The 19,140-nt window shown below is 35.1% G+C and overlaps 2 protein-coding genes and 1 long non-coding RNA gene across 4 annotated transcripts; 1 reads left to right on the forward strand and 2 right to left on the reverse strand.

Moving 5' to 3' along the window:
• The first annotated feature begins 412 nt into the window (after positions 1 to 412).
• On the forward strand, positions 413 to 3,723 carry LOC107852482. Its single transcript, XR_001669441.2, has 2 exons — positions 413 to 2,223; positions 3,483 to 3,723. It is a non-coding gene; the product is annotated as an uncharacterized LOC107852482 (long non-coding RNA).
• A 111-nt stretch (positions 3,724 to 3,834) lies between these two features.
• Positions 3,835 to 6,011, reverse strand: LOC107852473 (laccase-14-like). Of its 2 annotated transcripts, XM_016697501.2 has the most exons (5): positions 5,563 to 6,011; positions 5,309 to 5,460; positions 4,956 to 5,194; positions 4,735 to 4,863; positions 3,835 to 4,428 (listed from the first exon to the last, which is right to left on the reverse strand). In XM_016697501.2, exons 3-5 carry the CDS (start codon positions 5,068 to 5,070, stop codon positions 3,887 to 3,889), a joined length of 786 nt encoding a protein of 261 aa, XP_016552987.1. In that variant the 5' UTR covers positions 5,071 to 5,194; positions 5,309 to 5,460; positions 5,563 to 6,011; the 3' UTR covers positions 3,835 to 3,886. The 2 variants fall into 2 exon arrangements, with proteins under 2 accessions (XP_016552987.1, XP_047266310.1); XM_047410354.1 differs by having other exon boundaries at positions 5,309 to 6,011.
• Positions 6,012 to 7,778: 1,767 nt separating this feature from the next.
• On the reverse strand, positions 7,779 to 11,310 carry LOC107852500 (40S ribosomal protein S15a-1). Its single transcript, XM_016697538.2, has 4 exons — positions 11,057 to 11,310; positions 9,942 to 10,088; positions 9,711 to 9,871; positions 7,779 to 8,016 (listed from the first exon to the last, which is right to left on the reverse strand). Exons 2-4 carry the CDS (start codon positions 10,072 to 10,074, stop codon positions 7,918 to 7,920), a joined length of 393 nt encoding a protein of 130 aa, XP_016553024.1. The 5' UTR covers positions 10,075 to 10,088; positions 11,057 to 11,310; the 3' UTR covers positions 7,779 to 7,917.
• Between the last annotated feature and the right edge of the window lie 7,830 nt (positions 11,311 to 19,140).

A 19,140-nucleotide genomic window follows, 5' to 3' on the forward strand; every position in this document is an offset into this window, starting at 1 on the left:
GCTCTCCAAGTTGTCTTTGGAAATGGAAGTTTGTTTTGTTTCCTATATTGACATGCAGGACAATTTGAAGAACTCACTTCTAAAATAGGTAGGACCTCAACTAATTATGCCTTTTGCATTTTAAGCAACCCTTCATAGTGATAATGTCCGAGTCTCTTGTGTCATACTTCTGCGACATTTTCTTTGGCTGAAAACCACATGTTCCTTCTCAAGTGGATCTAATCAGAAACTTTTGCCTCTCATTCTTACTTTAGACATTTCTTGATCTAATGCTTCCTTGATCAAGCAATGTTTATCTTCAAAATTTAATTTGAAGCCAATTTCCATCAATTGACCAACACTAAGCAAGTTCTGATTTATTTCAGGTACATAAAGCACCTCAGAAATTGTTTTAGTACCTGAGTAACTTGGAATAGCAACCGTTCCTTTTCTTTTTATAGAAAGATATTCACTGTTACCTATTCTGACTTTAGTAATAGTTGTAGGCTTCAATTCCTTGAAGAGATCCTTGTCGTTTGTCATGTGATTAGTACATCCACTATCAATCAGTCAACACTCGCTTGATAATTTACTTGAAAAACATGTAGCAACAAAGAGTTGATCTCCGTCCTCTCCATCAACAATCTGAACATGTGCTTTTTGTTGCTGATTATTGTTCCAAGTTGATCGCATTTACTATACTTAGCATCAGGCCTTATCCAACACTTGGTGGATGACCTTTCTTGTTACAATGCATACATGTAGGAAAACTTCTCTTTATATTTCCAATTTTTCGTTTGGCAGTACCTGCTGGAGCGTTTTCACCATTCTTCTTGTTCTTCTTCTTTTTATTTTTATTATTTTATTTTGGCCTCCATCTTGAGGCTTGGCAAACAATGCTCCCTCTGTATTTCCTTCATCTCTCATGATCTTTCGTTGTTCTTGAGCCTGCTAAGCATTCAACAACTCCGCCAAGGTGATCTTGGACAGATCCTTGGTGTTTTCCAAAGTAGTTATGGTTGCTTCGAATCTTTCTGGCATAGTTACCAGAATTTTTTCAACAATACGAGAATCATTAAATACGGAACCAAGTAATCTTACCCTATTCGCTATGTTCAAGAGCCTTTCAGAGTAATCTTTTATGGTTTCGGTTTCTTTCATCTTCTTCATCTCGAAATCTCTTATAAGATTCAGAATTTGCATACCTATGATCCTTTCATCCCCTTCATATTCTGACTTGAGATAATCCCATATGTCTTTGGCTGACTTTAGAGACATAATTCAATTGAAAATTGAAGAAGATACTGCTGAAAATAGACAGGCTTTTGCCTTTGATTTTCTAGTTTTCCTGTCTTTATGGTTCTTGATCTGGGCCATAGTTGGATTGTTAGACAACGGAGGAATTTCATAATCCTCTTCAACTCCCTCCCACATGGCATCTAGATAAGTTTCCATCCTTACAGCCCAAATCTGATAGTTTTCACCATTAAAAACAGGTGGTGCCATTGTTGAAAAACTTGATTCCGTTTCCATGCTTCACAAACTTGCCTTGTTTCAATTCTTACTTTTTTGAAACACCCACTGATCCCTCAAGAAATAAGTGCTCTGATATCAATTGTGAGTTTCCAGAGAGTGAAAACATAAGAAACTAATTTTACTTGTTGATAAACAAGTGGAACATGAGTTGGATAAATTAACAGAGAGATATTGATGAAAGCAAAAATCTACAGTTTTATTAAGAATTCAGACTTATTTATAAACTACAATTTTAACAGAAAAAGTGACCAACTCCTAAAGATTAGGATTAGACAGAAACTAACTAACTGCCAACTAATATTAACTTCTATACAGATAACATAGAAGTCAGACTGTTGCATCTCTTATTCATTTTTCTAACAGAATGTACCAAAATGTCTTTTAATCTTTGTGCATTCATTTCTTATTTGTAAATCATTTGCAGGTAAAGGAAGACCTTGCTGCAGTTCAATATAGATTTTTGTTCTTGCACATGCATGTTTCGATGGACACTACACTCAAAAACCAAAGAGAATTCAAATTCTTCTTACTTATACATTTCCTTACATAATTTTTACAATTGCCATAGTCTTTCATAACTTCTCTACCAACTTTATTGTCTTGTTTGTGAAAATATTTGCAGGTAAAGGAAGTCTCTGTTTCAGATTGCTTCATACTTTTAGACTTGTAAGTACATGTTTTGACGACAACTATGCTGCTGAAACAAAGGTACTAAAATAATAATTCTAGATTCACTTTAGTGAGATAAGAACTTACATGAACATCTGAACTTGCAGAACTGATACAGTATGACCTGCATTTGTCTGTTGTCATTATTTGCACAGTGCTACCCTTATCCATCTCCTGTATAATTGCACATTCCACATTGCGTCCTACTGCATAGCTAATCTTTATTGCTTCTTATTTCTCAAGTTTATCTCCCTTACCCTTTTTCTGAGCAGTTGTAAACTGAATAAGCTTCACTTGAAGCAGCATAGCTGCATATAGGCATCAAAGTAAGCTTTGTGCTTGCCTACATTAGTATCTTTTCAAGTTCAGTACTTAATAAATATCACTGACTTTTAACTTTTGAGGGGGATTATAAAGCTGTAAATTTTTGCAATTTTATCGTACAAATGAAATTTAAGACTAGAAGGTCAAGTTTGGAAATCTTTGAAGCCTATGAAATTTCGGAGCTTCAGACTATGTCTTATAGATTTATCACTGCATATGACTGAATTTATACATTAATTAGACAAGTAGCATCTTTAGAAAAGTGTTCGTAAAAGAGACTAGACAATTCAAGAAAATGACAGATTAGGCCCGCAAAAACTACAAAGTAGATCTCAGAGAAGCTATTGTTCGTATTTCAAAGGCAAATTGCTGTGGTATAAAATCATAAAGTCAAATAATAAGATGAAAACTATCTGCATCCAAAATCAGGATATCCTCTATATGTTGAAGAACTATGGACTTCCACCAAAGGCCATATTTTGAGAAAATAAGTGCATCTGTTGTAATTCAGTGCGGAGATATTTGTTTGAGAAAGTAGTCACTCAAACTGCACAGATAGAATTGTAATAAATCTACATGTTTTTCATATCATATAAATTGCCATGGCTAAATTGCTATACATAATGTTCCAGCAAATGTATTGTTTGTCAAAATAGACTCAAGATAACACTTGTAAACCTAGAATATCATCCAAATGGCAGATATAATCTCATCATTAGGAGTAAATTTTTATGCTGGAGTTCAAATATGCATTTTCAAATGCATTTAACTAATGCAAGTTCTTTGATATTCAAGATGTCAGGTCACCTATTTACTTTTTGTAAAATGTATGTGTTATTTGACTTTGCTATAATCTCAGTATCAAGTTATATATACGTTATGTACATACTCATTCCTGCTCTAATTTTTTTATAACTAATGGTATATTTGACCTTGAACTTTGGTAATCAATGAAAGTTTGGTCCTTTTTTCAGCACCAGTAATGAAGATTCATGATGTTGATGCTGTAATTGGAGAATGGAGCATATCGGAAACGCTCTCCTGCACCAACAATGATGTGAAACTTCTTCGCAGAACTCATGATGTGGTTGTTGTAATTGGAAAGACAACTAGGCAATAACTCATGATGTGGATGTTGTAATTGGAAAGGTGAACTAGGGAATAACTCAGGATCTGAATGTGAATGAACTTCATAGTTTGAAACATCTTTAGTAACTGAGAGTTTTGATAATTGATTACTACACTGGCTGCTCAATGCTATTTCCATGTTCACTTGAATGATTGTTTGAAGTATTTGGTTTAATAGTGAAAGAAATAAGACATCTCTTTTCAAATATAAGCAACGTGACAATCTATATTAGTACTACAGTAATACAATTTACAACGGAGTGATGACTGCTCTTCTAGGAGGCGGAGGCCTACTAGGCCGCCTTGCTTCTCTACTCCGCCTATACCAGACAACAACAGAGAACATTATACTACAGATAAATAAACCTAAAATCACAAAAGTCATTATTACATATATAGATTTCCTACTGGTACTGGAACTTTTATCGTCGTGGTAGTTGGAGTTGTTGGGAAGAATAGGTAGAAACGGTGGTGAAGAAGGTTTGTAATTCCCTTGATACATCACAATCGCTGTAGTAGTTTTATTTGTATCATACGTCTGATCGACATATGCTTCGGCAACCATGTAGTAGTAATCTGGCCGTTGATTCGCCTCAAAAATGCAGTCGATCGATTGTTGAACATTCAACTGGACATACTCCGTTATAAACGGCTTCGTTACAGGACTTCCATCCATCGCTATCACTGTTAAATTGTGTTTAGCAATCCCAATATGAAGTGTTTTACCCATTGCAGCATTCACAATTCTGAGAAGATAAGTCTTCCCAGTATCCACTAGTATATTGAAAGTTCCTGTCCATTAATAGTATTGAAGGAGCATTAAAATGAGTGCCACGAACAACTCAAGAACATAACATTTTGCTGGTACAGTGGGCAGTGAGCAGGACTGCAAAATATAAGTTCCCTTCACTCTTATTCCTATTTATCCAACAACTAACATCAATATGTTGCACTAAGTTTTATGTATCTGCTCAAAAGGAATTGGTTGTATTGCTTGTAAATATTAGATTGTCACTCAATCAATTTGTAATATAATTGGTAATTGGTTGCATAAAGAAAATCGCAGGTTAAATAAATGTAAACTGCACTTATACGTACCATTGCTCGAGCAAGGGTAGAAGTCGCCAGGCTGGCCGTTTACGGTGTAAGCATCGGAATCCATGAGGTCGCTACCTGAGGCAATATATTCAAGGACCAGCTCCTTGAGATCCTTCTTCCACCATTCACCTGCTATTGTGAATAATTGATCAAACAAGAACATATACGTCATAGAACTTCAGAATTTGAAAGAAACTAAAACTAAATTATTGGAATATTACCTAAAATGATTGGAATATCAGCATGAGGCTTTGAAAAAGGAAGAGCCGGAGTAGTTCTGGGCTTGGGGTGGACGACAAACGCACCATGAACGGTGGCACTTTGCCAGATATTCATGGCATGCCACCATAGTGTTCCTTTCTCCTCGTCAGATATTCTGATATTTTGTCTAACTTTTGACCCTGGCTCAATTAGTCATTTCATTTGCTTAGACTTCAGATATCTTCCTTGACGTCTACAACTTAATTTCGGAACCAAAAAAATAGTCAGATGACCAAACGTAAAAGTAAAACAAACCCCCAAAAGAAAAATTAGAAGCAGAATTTCTTAGACACAATTAGTTGTGAATGTGTACCAGAATATTGTAACGTTGTCCTTCCCTTTGTTTTCAACGTCTAAGACCAACGTTTCTCCGGCCCGAGCATATATAGTCGGCCCTGGATATTGTCCGTTGACAGTGAGAATCGTCTTGGATTGACAGAGCCTCTTGAAAGAAGCTTCTTCAACCTGTTCATGCATACAATGCAAGAAAAAATTGATTAACTAGTACGTAATGCATACAAGAAATTAAATTTAATTGCAAGAAAATGAAGAACTGATCATACTCACAGTGAAATGCGAAATATTTTGGGGTAAAGCAACGCACTGAACCGTGATAAACATCATGATCAATAGCAAGCTGTGGTTTTGATATCTCATTTTTCTTGTCTTCGGAGTTAGAAATCAAAATGAAATTGGAAAGAACTAGAAATGAAACGAAAGTATAAGGGAAACTATATATGGAGGAGAAAGAGAACAGCTCTATCTGTTAACGCTAAAGGCAGGATCATGTCATGAAGTGGTTAAAAACATTTTTAAGTCAATAATCCATGTTGTATGAGATATTTCATCAGATACAAACAGATAATAGTTCAGAAAAAAAGAAGAACATCAAAATCAGAAGTTGTGACTTTGAAGTGACCCAAATGCTGTAGTGCTCTAATGGGCATATATCGTGGAAGAATTACCTATTTCTAAAAATGAATTTGTTTGGAGGTTGCTCCAATAAAAACCATACTAGTATTATTACCTTTCTAATTTAGAAAATATTTATTTTATATTTCTATTTTTCCTTAGTGCTATATTTTTATATTCATAGAAATATTATGACATTTAGGATCAAAAATTCTAAGTTGTTTGATCATTAAAAAATTGAAATCTATGTGTCTCAGTGAATAATGTAAATTGAAAGCTATATACTTTCAGCTTATTTTTGTTTTTCTCTGATATAGTTTAAATACGTGGTTGTCTTCTACTCATTCAACGAACTTTTGTTTCCACATTCGTCCTTTTTTTACCTTTTTTCTTTTTCCCTTTTTCGAATTCTTGTTACCTGTATATCCATTTTTGTTTTTTCTGTTGCATTCATCAAATTTAGTATTCTATAGAAATAGAGAAAAATCCATTTATTATGGTAGCATTTTATATTAGTGCTAATGGAAAAAAGAAAAAGAAAAAAGACACATACACTACATACATCCTATAAGTAGGGAGAAATAAATTTCAGGGTAATTAGGTGAGATAAGCATTCAGTACCTATCTGAACTATAGTTAAAGTTGTTACAATACATTCCAATTTTATATGGGTCTATTATCCTTGAACTCAATTTTAGCTTATTTTTGTCACCATTTTGTGCTAACTTGACACTTTTATTACATAAAATGAGATTCACGTCAAAGATGCCGCATCAATTAAAAAGGTTGACAAAAGGTGTCACAAAAATACAGTACAATTTAGTTCAGGAGGTAATAAAACCCTCGAAAAGTTGGAGTATATCGTAGCAAATTTGGTCATAATTCAGGAGGGTAGTAGATGTGTAGATCAATCACATTAACTTTCTCCTCTAGCCATATCAAACAAGAAAACTAAATATCGAGATACTTTTCATTCAGATAATATTAGTGCTACCATAACTACAACTTCCTCCCATAAGTAGGTATAAATTTAGAAGAGAATAAACTTGCAAAAATTTTTGCTTGCATATGAAGGAGAAGTGGTAGAAATAAAATACAAATATTTTTTTGATATAAAACATTAACATATTCTGCTCTGCCGATGGCTCCTTTAGGGAAAAGAATGAGAAACAAAATAAAAATAAAATATTACGTAAAATAGACTATTTTAGAGGATAAAATACCATGACAAAGAAACTGATCCAATTACTTTTAGCACAATTTTATGGATACACACAAACTGTCTGGTCAAAAAGCTTACCGTATTCTTAGTAATCTGATATTTATAAACAACTCGATAAGTTGCACAAGAAAATGGCAATAACTCATCCTTCTATTTACCAAAAAAAAAAATCATCCTTCCCTTTCAAATCTCCCTCTAGTTTAAACAACTGAATTATGACACCTTATGACTAATACCTGGAAGAAAATGCTCTTCACTTGGTCAATTTTATTTTAGCATCTTCAGAATCAATCAGGTTCAATGTTATCATTGTTGTTGTTTAATGTGTGCTGATTGTGAATTCGCAGCTGATTATTAATTTGCTGCACACACTCTAACCTCACGTTTGGATTTTCACTTGATTTCACTTGGCATGATGTTGTTACTTATGTCTCGTACAACATGGGATTATAACCACAAATTCACTGTCCAACCTTGTTGGTTCCTATCCTAGAAAACTAACATGCATGCTTGCTCTAGAAGTTGACATGACTAGAAGAAAATAGACCCTCCCTGGTCTTTTCAGACTCGTAAAAGCACAAACATATATGATCTACCAACTTCAGGTGTCAATTCGCATTAAGGCTTACACACAACAAACACCGGGATCTTCTTCAACAAAAATCTGATAATTGTCTCAAAATTCTCAATAAAATCCTTACTACAATTTGATGGGAACGGAAAAAACAAAAAAGGCTGGAAATAAAGAGGCAACAAACAGCAAAACCAAAGTTTTCATCCTTGTCACATCAATAAAAGAAACCAAGAACTTTTCCACCAACATTCTTTCTCCTAGCCTCTTCATGGTCCATGATACCAGCTGAGGTAGTCAGCACAATGTACCCAAACTGCAAGTTCAAACAAATACGTGAAGATCAAAACATAGAAACAGATAATATACAAAACAAAACTAAAAAGGCAGAAAAAAAGGAACACAATTTCATTTGCTTAGGATCAAGTATCAACTACATATGAAGAATCCACGATATGACTATTCAGATACAACTTCAAAGAAAGATACTTCTTGTGGACTAATAACAAAATTAATAGCAGACTCTGTGCTAGCCAAGCCATGATATAAAGTTTCTCCTTTGAATAGCCAGGAGTTATTCCTTTACAGGAGAGCCACAGAGCTTTCTATGAGATTTACAAATGGATGGGTCGTATTAAGCATTACATATAAGACTTAAATGCATAACTAAGTCAAGCTCTTTGGGAATTTATAGTAAGGAATAGATTCTCTTAATGAGTGGTCACATAAAAATGAAAAAATTAAAGTGGAAGGAATTTGTGTGTTGAATAGCTTTCATTTGAAATTTCCACAGCAAGATTAGAAAAATACAACAGATTTCTCACTCAGGATTCATTATCTTTCTTGACTTGACTTAATTTCCTCTGCCTTTTATTTTTTGGAGACAGACGCATCCCATAAACAAGTTTAGCTGTACTCATTTTTTCAGACATGATACATAGATTCCTCACATTCCAAGCAACATAAAATTAGCCAATTTCATGGCAAAACCTCATTTACAGGCTTGAGATGATTTAAACAGAATAAAGTGGTCAATGAGGATCATACAACCGATTCCAACTTCTACAGGACTGAGCCGTAATAATTGTTGTACATAGTCATAGATCTTTATCCTTTTATGCAAGTCATGTGGATATCAACCCAAAAGTAACGGGTTCGATTGTATTCAAGAAAAGAGTGAGTGCTAAACCAATTAAGAATTGACTCATCTTGTAGGAAGTGTGAAACCAAAAGTGAGCAATAAGGAGAGTTGCTAGAGTCTGAGTGCAAAAGAAAAGTTGAGTGTAAAGAGTTGTAAAACTGAAATCGGTCCTTATTTTGCAATAACCAAATTCATGTTGTGAGCAACCAATTGAGCCCACCAATTTCCAACACTTTGTGTGTATAACCAATATCAACGAGTATATATAATTTTAGAACGCCAATTGCATCCTGGCCAAAGCCGAAGATGAATCCAGAGAAAATTCTGAGCTGCAGCTTGAGGTAAAGTATCCCAAGAAGCTGGCTGCCTGATTTTGTCACTCCAGCATTTCATATGACAAGGAATAAGATGGATTATATTTCATAATTTCCATTAATTTCGGGGGATAGTGAGAGGTCTAGAGGAACTTGCACTCATTATTTGGTGTTGGAATAAAGTGATTTGAATAACCTAGGATGGTTATAAAGGACTCAGGCAATACATCATAACTAGTTTAGGATTGAGGTGTAGTTGATTCATCCAGAGAACAATAAGACACCCATTATTCAGAAGTGGAATCATCATTAAGTCGACCTTAAATAGTCAGCATATCTGATTCTTGCAGGGAAACTTTTGCCTTGGTAAACCCATTACGAATGTAAATGGGCTGAATAGACTGTAATGATTACAACTGATTTATATAGACGAATAATTATTTGGCATTGGAAGAAACGAGTATGAATTAAGAACAATAATTTAGCAAGGCAAATCATGTTTCATCAAAGTAGGGAATCAAACATAAAAAATGTCTATTTCACAAGCTAATATACCTGTCGGGAAGGGAGCAATCTAGCCGTCCATCCTTCAATCTCCTTAACTCCAACATCGAAACGAGGACTAATGACACCACATTTGTTAAGCCTTCCATTCAGTTCAACAACAATCTTTCCTGACCTATGATCATCGACGTACTCGAATTCTCCGATGTAACCTACACATACCAAGAGTAAGAACATGACAGGGCGATGCTACCATTTCATACAGTTAAAAAACTAACGTACCATGCTTCTGCATAACAATAAGGAACTTGATGATGACTTTTGATGAAGGTCTAATCATGACCTGACGCTTTCCCCTCTTTTCAGCATTGTACATGCTCTTGAGAGCATCATTCAGCACACTAACTCTGACCATCTTTTCTTATCAAACTGTATCCAGTTTATGCAATAATCAGATGCACCATCAAAAAAGTGACCACAGGAATAGCTCCCAAAACCCAACAAAAAGAATCAAATGGCAGCAGGATATAACTGATATCCTCAAACTAACACTAGTTAGTATTAGTAACTATAGAGTAGAAGCATACCAGCAAACTGCAAAAATCATGACAACAAATAAAATCATGGTGTGGACTCAAGAGAAGACCATGGGCAGATTACCTTGAGTTTAGTGGTGTTACATTGACACCGCTTCACGGAAAATTCATTACATACATGTACACACTCATACTCGAAATCAAGTATATAGGCTATAAATGACACTGCTCCACAGCGAGCCAGAAATGGCTTAGTGGTCAATCGCCTCCTTTTTTTATCAAGCTCTTGGTGTTTGATACTTTAGTAATGTACTTTTACTAAAACCAACTATCCATAAGATATAACTATTAACATATTCTTAAATGAAACAAGCATCTCACATGATATGAGAAAATAATTTCAGGAAATTTAAAATGGTGATAATTTTTAGAAAAAAATGTTTTCTAAAATGATATTTTTTTATAATTAGTTCACTTTTTAAACTGTAATTCACCGCTTATGAAAAGTTTCTGCGTACACCACGGGAGAGTACAACACAACAATTACTACCAATATCAGCCTACACAAACACCGTTAAAACTATCCAATCACAAGACCATAACTTGAATATATTTTATCATAAATACAACTACTATCAAGAACCCTAAAACTTTAAAGCATAAGAACCCTCACTAATTTCACAACAAGATAGTATGGAAACCTACTTTTCCATCATGGATTAAAAAAATGAGAGATAAAAAACATTACATCTAAACAATAAAAAAAAAATTCTATGGTTGTCGAAAATAAAATCAGAAATACAAAAAGGCAATGGGAGCTAAGGAGAGAAATGCAGAGATGAGGGAAAAAAAGGGACTTACAGTTTGATTAGGCTAAGCAGAGAAAGAGATTACAAGGAGTTTGCTTGCTGCGGAAAGAGTGAAGAGCAAACAGGCGGAAATCTGAAACTCTGGTTTGTTAATTGCGGTACATAAACTTAGGGTTTTAGGTTTCGTTGTTGGGGAGTTCTCACTTGGGCCAAGCCCAATATGTTTTAACTTGGGATGAAATGCCGAATATACCCATTTGGCATTTTGATGGGGAAAAACTACACACTAGACATGGCAAATATAAGCTGGTAAACTAAATTCCCCCGCAGTGGCAGCTTTGCTTTTTTGTCTCCATCTGAAAAGTTTTATTAAAAATAGTTCTGTTTTTTTTATTTTTTATTTTTTAATGTGTAGGACTTTTTTATGTGATTCTACTCTATACAAATGCATTAGATAAGAGGGTATGAAGGTCACGGATTAGGATAAAATGTTAAATATTTTTTTTATTTATAACTTATGTTTTTTGTAATCTCATAACTTTTATGTGCAATTTAGGATTTACAGATTGGGATAGAAAGTTAGTATATAGTTATGTTATGACTTGTGTTTCGACATGTTTAGATTTGATGGGAGTCTAAAAGAATTATGTTTGTCGTGGTTTCAATCTCATACATATAGTTTGTTGATTTTAATGTCTATTACCGCCTATCATTCATTTTCATTCGCCAGCTTAAAACATATGTAAGTATCTTTTTACTTCTAATCCATTCGAATAATGTTATTTCGTACTTGATGGTGAATATTTTATATGTGTTGGTTTTAGTTTGATTAGCTAGGATTTTTTAGTAGCCCAATACATAATTTTATTTTGCATTATATTAAGAGCAATGTTTTGGTGATAATTAGTTAGAATTCACGTGCAACACACGTACTCTAAACTACTAGTAACTTTAAACAATTCTCCATACTTATTTATCTTTCAAATTCTATTTTTTTAAAAACTTTACTTTAATTTTTATTTTTTATTTTCTATTTTTTTAAAAAAAATTTCTCCACCTCTATATTTTTTCCAATTCCTCTCTCAACTTCTCTTTTTTTCTCTTTTTTATTTTTCCTTGATCTTTATTTGTTCTTTTCTCATTTTTTTCTTTTTTTTTTTAAAAAATCAACCTTTATTTTTTGTTTTATCTTTTTTTCTTATAATTTTTTTATTTTCTCCTCTGAACTTCTATTTTTTCCTCTCTCTTTTTATTCTTCTTTTTTCTTCTTTTAAAAATATTTCATCTTCATTTTTTTTTCTTAATTTATTTTTTTCCTTCAATTTCTTCCAAAGAACAAGTTACACGTGATGAGAAAAAGTTGGCATTACCACATCGTGTCTTGATTTATGAGATTTTCTATAAATCTTGCCTTCGAGATAGGACTTAGTCTAAGGACTTTCAAACAACAAGTTACGTCCCATGGATAAGAGTTGACACTACCACATTGGGTTTTGATTTACGAGATGTTCTATAACTATTTTCTTAAAGGCAAGACTTAGCCCAAGGACTTTCAAACAACAACTTACATCTCATGGGCAAGAGTTAATACTACCACATTGTGTTTTGATTTATAAGATGCTCTATAACTCTTGTCTTAGATGCAAAATTTAGCTCAACCATCAAAAATAAAGTTATTCCCCATGGCAAAAGTTGATACTATCATATTGTGTATTGATTTTTAAGAAGTTCTATAACTCTTGCCTTAGAGGCAGGGCTTTGACCAAGAGCTTTCAAACAATAAGTTACGCCCCATAGGCAAGAACTGACACCACCACATTGTGTCTTGATTTTCGAGATGCTTTATAACTATGTCTTAGAGGCAAGACATAGCTCAAGGACCTTCAAACAGCAATTTATGCCCCATGAGCAAGAGTTGATGCTACCACATTGTGTCTTGATTTACGAGATGCTCTATAACTCTTGCCTTCGAGGCAAGACTTAGACCAAGAGCTTGCAAACAAAAGTTATGGTCCATGAGCAAGAGTTGACACTACCATATTGTGTTTTGAATCAAAAAATATTTTATAACTCTTACTTTAGGAGCAAGACTTAGCCGAAAGACTTTCAAATAACAAGTTATCTCTCATGGAAAAAAATTGATACAACCAAATTGTGTTTTGATTTATGAGATGATTTATAACTCTTACCTTACGGACAAGACTTAGCCCAGAGACTTTCAAACAATAAATTATGCCCCATGGGCAAGAGTTGACATTATCATATTGTGTCTTGATTTATGAGATATTTTACAACTCTTGCTTCAAAGTCAAGACTTAGGCTAAGGACTTTTAAGCAATAAGTTGTGCCCCGTGGGCAAGAATTGATACTACCATATTGTGTCTTAATTTACAAGACACTTTATAACTCTTACTTCATAGACAAGACTTGCGCCAAGGACTTTTAAATAATAAGTTATTCCTCATGGGCAAGAGTTGACAATACCATATCATGTCTTGATTTATGAGATATTCTATAACTTTTGCCTTAGAGGCAAGACTTAGCCCAATAACTTTCAAACAACAAGTTACTTCTCATGGGCAATAGTTGACACTACCATACTGTATCTTGATTTATGAGATGTTCTATAACTTTTGCCTTATGGCAAGACTTAACCCAAGAGCTTTCAAATATCAAGTTACGCCTCATGGCCATGAGTTGACACGACCACATTGTGTCATACCTTAGAGGCAAGTTTTAGCTCAAGGACTTTCAAATAATAAGTTGCGCCTCATGAACAAAAGTTGACACTACCACATTGTGCCTTGAGTTATGAGATGCTCTATTAGTCTTGTCTCCAAGACAAGACGTAGCCAAAAAACCTCCAAAAAAAATAAGTTACTTCTCATAGGCAAGAGTTAACACTACTTCATTATGTCTTAATTTATGAGATAGTCTATAATTCTTATCTTAGAGGCAAAACTTAGCTCAAAGATTTTCAAACAACAACTTATGCCCTGCAAGCAAGACTTAACACTACTGCATTGTGTCTTGATTTATGAGATGTTCTATAGATATTACCTTAGTGGCAAGACTTATTGACACGGCTCGAACCAGGGCTTAGTCGTCTTGGGTGCCTCAAGCCCAACCGGGACTAGAGACCACCCCCAATACCCAATCATAACCACCCTACACCCAATGTCGGATGAACTCCGAATATATATAACATAACAAAATGGAACAATCATAAATCAAATATAGTCAAACGATGTCAGCCCCAATACCAATACCAATGTCAAGGCTGACATCAATACTGACACTACCCATACCAACCCAAAGTAGTCCCACAAAGCCTCTATCCGAAAGTAAAATAATACCCGGTCTGGATATGCCGCCGATGATAGACAAAACCAAAGTCTATGACATAACAAAAGTATGTAGAGAAATCCATAACATAAAATAGAGCCTTCTGAACTATGGAAGCTCACCATTTCAATCCAACACAAGTTGTCCCCGAATCTAATCACTGAGCAGGAAGAGTAGTATGGTCGGTTCCTTTATTGTGTGGGGATACAACACCCAAATATGAGTTAGAGGGTGAACGCTAGTATGCACTCGAGATAAGGATAAAATAATGCCAAAATTTAAAACTAAGTAAATAACCTTATGCAAGAACAACCACACACACATATATATAATCCATGCTGGAAAAAAAACTGGGTTTAGCATGTCTTTAAAATCATTAACTTGGGTATGTGTAGCTTAACCATCCTAAAACTACCCACGGGCTATATGGGTTCATTTTTATCCCCTGAACGGGTCCTAGTGCGTGTAGTCACACGAATCGAAGATATCACATGGGCAGGGGATTCCCGCGTACCCTTCACTCTCCATGATACATATATACAAGTATAACTTAGAGGATTCTTGTATACCCCACAGGTATATGATCGCCATGACCAATCCTCATGTTGGCAAACATGAGTTTCCAGTGTCCATCCATTAGACTCACACCTTTATGATTAGCTATCACAATCTGTCATTATTGCCCAATTAAAACCATTAGCACACAACCAAACCATTAATTCCATATATTATTAACCAAGGCTATAAAAGTGGTATCGTCATACTGACTATAGCTTGCAAGCAATGAACTTAGCCAACACTTGGGGGATTCTCATGTACCCTGTAGGTTCTATTATTAGATTTACTTGAGGGATTCCCGTGTACTCCATAAGATTTTAAATCAAAGCCATGGACACCAGTGTTTTACCATTTAGCCATTTAAAACCATCTAATCAATTTAGGTTCCATTGCCATATTATACCATGAAAGTTTTCAATAAAAGTCCAACTATGTGATAAAAGCATTCTCATAGACATTTTAAAACATATTGAGTGCATATATTTTCCAAAACCAAAACCAAGTACCAATTGACCATTCCCATGCAACCACATGTTAAAACTACCATTATAATATGAAAACCATAAGTAAAAACATAAGAAAACAATAACCAACCATTTACAACCAAAATCCCAACATATAATTCAAAATCAAACAATACCCATAACTAATTCATGAAAACCATCCACTAAAACATGACTTTAGTTGAACTAACAATGAAGGAGGAGTAACATGCCTTATATACTAAAGAGTACGAAGAGAAACCACCCTTGAGAGTCTTAATTGACCACCTTGAAGAAAATCCTAGCCTCTTCTAAACTCAAGAGCTTGAGAGAGATTTTGGAGTGTTTTAGAGTGCTTAAGATTAGAATGATAGGGTAAATGGAGTCCCAATAGTATTTTAGGTCGTGGAATCAAATGATACGAGACGTAAAACACAAAATTAGAAACAACACAAAAACAAGAACAACAAAGGAAAATAAAGTAATAATGTAAAGGATAGATAGAACGACACAAGAGAAGGAACGCAAACAAACCACAATATACTAATTGAGGCCCTCAAATGTAATTCAACTACAAGCACCAATTCTTCTACAAAGACCGAGAGGGACGTTGAACCCTCACAACCCACGTTTCTAGATATTTTGTAATCTCTCAATAAGCTTAACATAAACACTCGCAAGTGTATTTTAAAAAAATTTCAAAATCATCTACCTAAAAATGAATGAAAACTAGTTATTTATAGCTATGGGCTATTTATTACACAATGGGTCCAAAAGTAACCTTGAAAGCTATTGGGCCCAAAAGTGACCCAAAGCCCAAAACATAACAAAATAGTTTTCATTCTTCCAATCTCCTCATGCGGCGGGATCGCAATATTCCTTTTTGTCCCTAAACTGTTGCCATGATGCATTTTCACTTGTATCATCCTTTCCTTCTTAAAGAGAATTTGTCCTCAAATTCAAGAGTTTATCATGTTTAAGATCACGAAATTCCAGGGAGTTCTTAGAAGTGGTAGGGAGCAAACATGTGTAACCAAGTAAAGTAGAAATCTAAGCTCACCTTCTTGAGGCCAAACTTCCTCCATCGACACTTTGTTGGCTAGTAAATTTGGAATGGTAAGATCCCCATCTTGAGGCCAAACTTCCTCCATCGACACTTTGTTGGCTAGTAAATTTGGAATGGTAAGATCCCCATCACATGGATTCACATCAATCTCCACATTTTTATCAAGATCACCAACTCCTTCCTCATACTCCACTTCATATTTATAGTACGGATCACCTTCTCGAAGTATGATGGCTCATCTTGTTGGACACTCACTCATTCGGTGACCCTATCCTTGACATTTAAAGAATTGAGTACCCTTAAGATTAGGATTACCTCATTATCTAAATAAATACTTTGGAGCACTTTTCTCAATAGTCTTCTTCTCAAAATTCTTCTTAAAGTTGGAGCCTTAACTCCAATTGGAGGACAATTGATTCCCCGCCTTATGCTTAGTTGCCTCCTTCTCTAACTTGATATCTCTTTCAACATCAATAGTCATTTCTAAAAGATCATCTATCCAGGAAAACTTGCGTATAGACATTCGAGAGGCAATCTTTTTATTCAATCCTACCTTAAGCCAGATCTTGTTGTGCTCTTCATCCTTGTTGTAATCAAGCTTCAAGAGTAAATTTTGAAATTCATCATAGTATGCTTCAACACTCTTGTTTTCTTGTCTCAAATTGTATAACTTGGCAAGCAACCTTTGTCTATATCTTTCCGGTACATACTTGGTTCCCATAAGGGCCTTCATAACATCCCATGGTGAATATTAACCTCTATGAAGGATCCCTTATGTTCTCTTAGCCAATTTCTTCCAAGTCAAAGCATGTCCTTCAAATTGAGCAATGACATAGGCCGTCTTCTTAATATCAGGAAAATCATTGTCTTGGAAGATCCTATCACATTGAAACTCCATTTGAGGTACCCTTCGAGATTACTACCTCCATGAAAACTAGGAAGAGTGACCTTGATAGAACTGAGACCCATATCATGACCTCCATAGCTACCTTGATATCTTGGTACATTCCCTTGATCACCATATCCATAACCTCTTTCAACATGTCCTATAAATCTCCTTGAACTCCAGCAGCTTGGTTTGGTGGCATTTGGTTAAGTGGAGCTTAGTAGGGTGGATTCAAATTTGATGGCCTTTGGTAGTGTGGTATTTAGATTTGGGGTACTTGATAGGGTAGGTAGTAGGGTAGATTGAGGCCTTGTGGGTTTAATCCTTGGGGAGTTTGGTAGTTTAGAACTTGAATTTGAGGTGTTTGATAGGGTGGAGTGAGGATTTGAGAGCTTGGGTGGTGTTTTTAGGGCGTTTGTTGGTTGAATTGTAATGGTCGGGCTACGTGTCATGGAGTTTGGTTGGTAGTAGTAGTGGTAGGCAAGGGAGCACTTACTTATGGGAGAGGATAGAATATATGGTAGAGAGTTTTAGGAGAGATAGTAGCCGAAGTCTCTTAAACTTGCGCACCTGAGGATGTTCGGAGGTGGAGTTGAGAAGTAGCATTGGAAGAATTATGGTTTACTTCTACACTCACCATCCTTCCATCTAAATTCGTCACTCTCTCTTCCAAAATGGATAACTTCTCATTCATATCTTGTCGCATTCCCATTATTGCCTCGACCAAGGTGTCAAAGAGGTGTCAAAGTTTGCCTCGCTTGAAGTAGGTTAGATTTTATAATCCGTTGCCATAGTTCCTATCAACAAGACACTCAAACACAGCTATCAAACAGGTTAAAGTTAGTGGAATTAACACTCTCAATCCAAGTGTTTGGTTCGGCTGACAATTTAGCTCAACTAATTGGTCTTAGTTGTTAACGTATATGACTTTATTAAGAAGTGAAGGACTTGAAGAACTTGAATTTCAAGTGCTAAACTAAGAAAACAAAATATAAGAGACTGAAAATACACAAGAAATAAAGACACAAAAGAAGAGCAAACAAGAACTAATTGAATAATTAAGTAGATTACAACTTAGTTGTAAATTAGTTTCAAGAATCAAAGAAATGAAAGGAGGAATTAAGAGATGGAATTGATGTGTTCGAACCTGATTTAATGGAGTTTTGAAGTGATGAGAAGTGTTTTATAAGTTGAATTGATGTTGGAGAAGTGTTGAATTGTGTTTGGGATGCGTTGGAGCTGATTTGTGCTCAATTTGAGATGTTCTATGTTGAGGTGTGTTTAGGGAGTTGCTGCAGCAGATGGGGCCATGTCCAGCATACCTTGGATGCAGAAGTACCTCCCCCTACTGGTTTGAGGTGCGTTGGACTTACTGGAGCAGACCAAGAGCACCTTGGGTGCAGATGCAAGGCAGGTCACCCGCCCCTCTCTCTTGAAATGCTCCTTTTGCCCTCTAAATGGTCCCCCCTTGCACTCTTTTGTGGAATATTCTTTAGGTACTTGTACAAACACTTTTGTACAACTTTTTCTTCACTTTTGAGGATCAAACAACCACCTTTTGAAGAAAATTCCCCTTGAAGATTTGAATTTCTCCAAGAACATTCAAGAACACCAACAACTTTAAAATGCTTTAAATCTTCAACCCTTGCTCGAAATACGGTGAAATTTTAAACTTAGGCTATTTTCAACCTTCTAAACACATTTCAAGAATCAATTTCCTCAGATTCTCAACCAAAAATTTCAGATTTTAACTCCACCTTTAACCTCCAAACTTGAGCTTCTCAACAATGGTAGACCCT

The sequence above is a fragment of the Capsicum annuum genome, chromosome 4 (assembly GCF_002878395.1).
Source record: "Capsicum annuum cultivar UCD-10X-F1 chromosome 4, UCD10Xv1.1, whole genome shotgun sequence".
NCBI lineage: Eukaryota > Viridiplantae > Streptophyta > Magnoliopsida > Solanales > Solanaceae > Capsicum > Capsicum annuum.

Coding starts and splice junctions, on each gene's coding strand:
- LOC107852473 (XM_016697501.2), bottom strand. CDS start 5,070: ATGAATATCTGGCAAAGTGCCACCGTTCATGGTGCGTTTGTCGTCCAC. Junction 4,864..4,955: donor TGATATTCCAATCATTTTAG/GTAATATTCCAA, acceptor TCACAATAGCAG/GTGAATGGTGGAAGAAGGAT. Junction 4,429..4,734: donor CTACCCTTGCTCGAGCAATG/GTACGTATAAGT, acceptor ATTAATGGACAG/GAACTTTCAATATACTAGTG.
- LOC107852500 (XM_016697538.2), bottom strand. CDS start 10,074: ATGGTCAGAGTTAGTGTGCTGAATGATGCTCTCAAGAGCATGTACAAT. Junction 9,872..9,941: donor TATTGTTATGCAGAAGCATG/GTACGTTAGTTT, acceptor TGGTATGTGTAG/GTTACATCGGAGAATTCGAG. Junction 8,017..9,710: donor GATTGCTCCCTTCCCGACAG/GTATATTAGCTT, acceptor TTGAACTTGCAG/TTTGGGTACATTGTGCTGAC.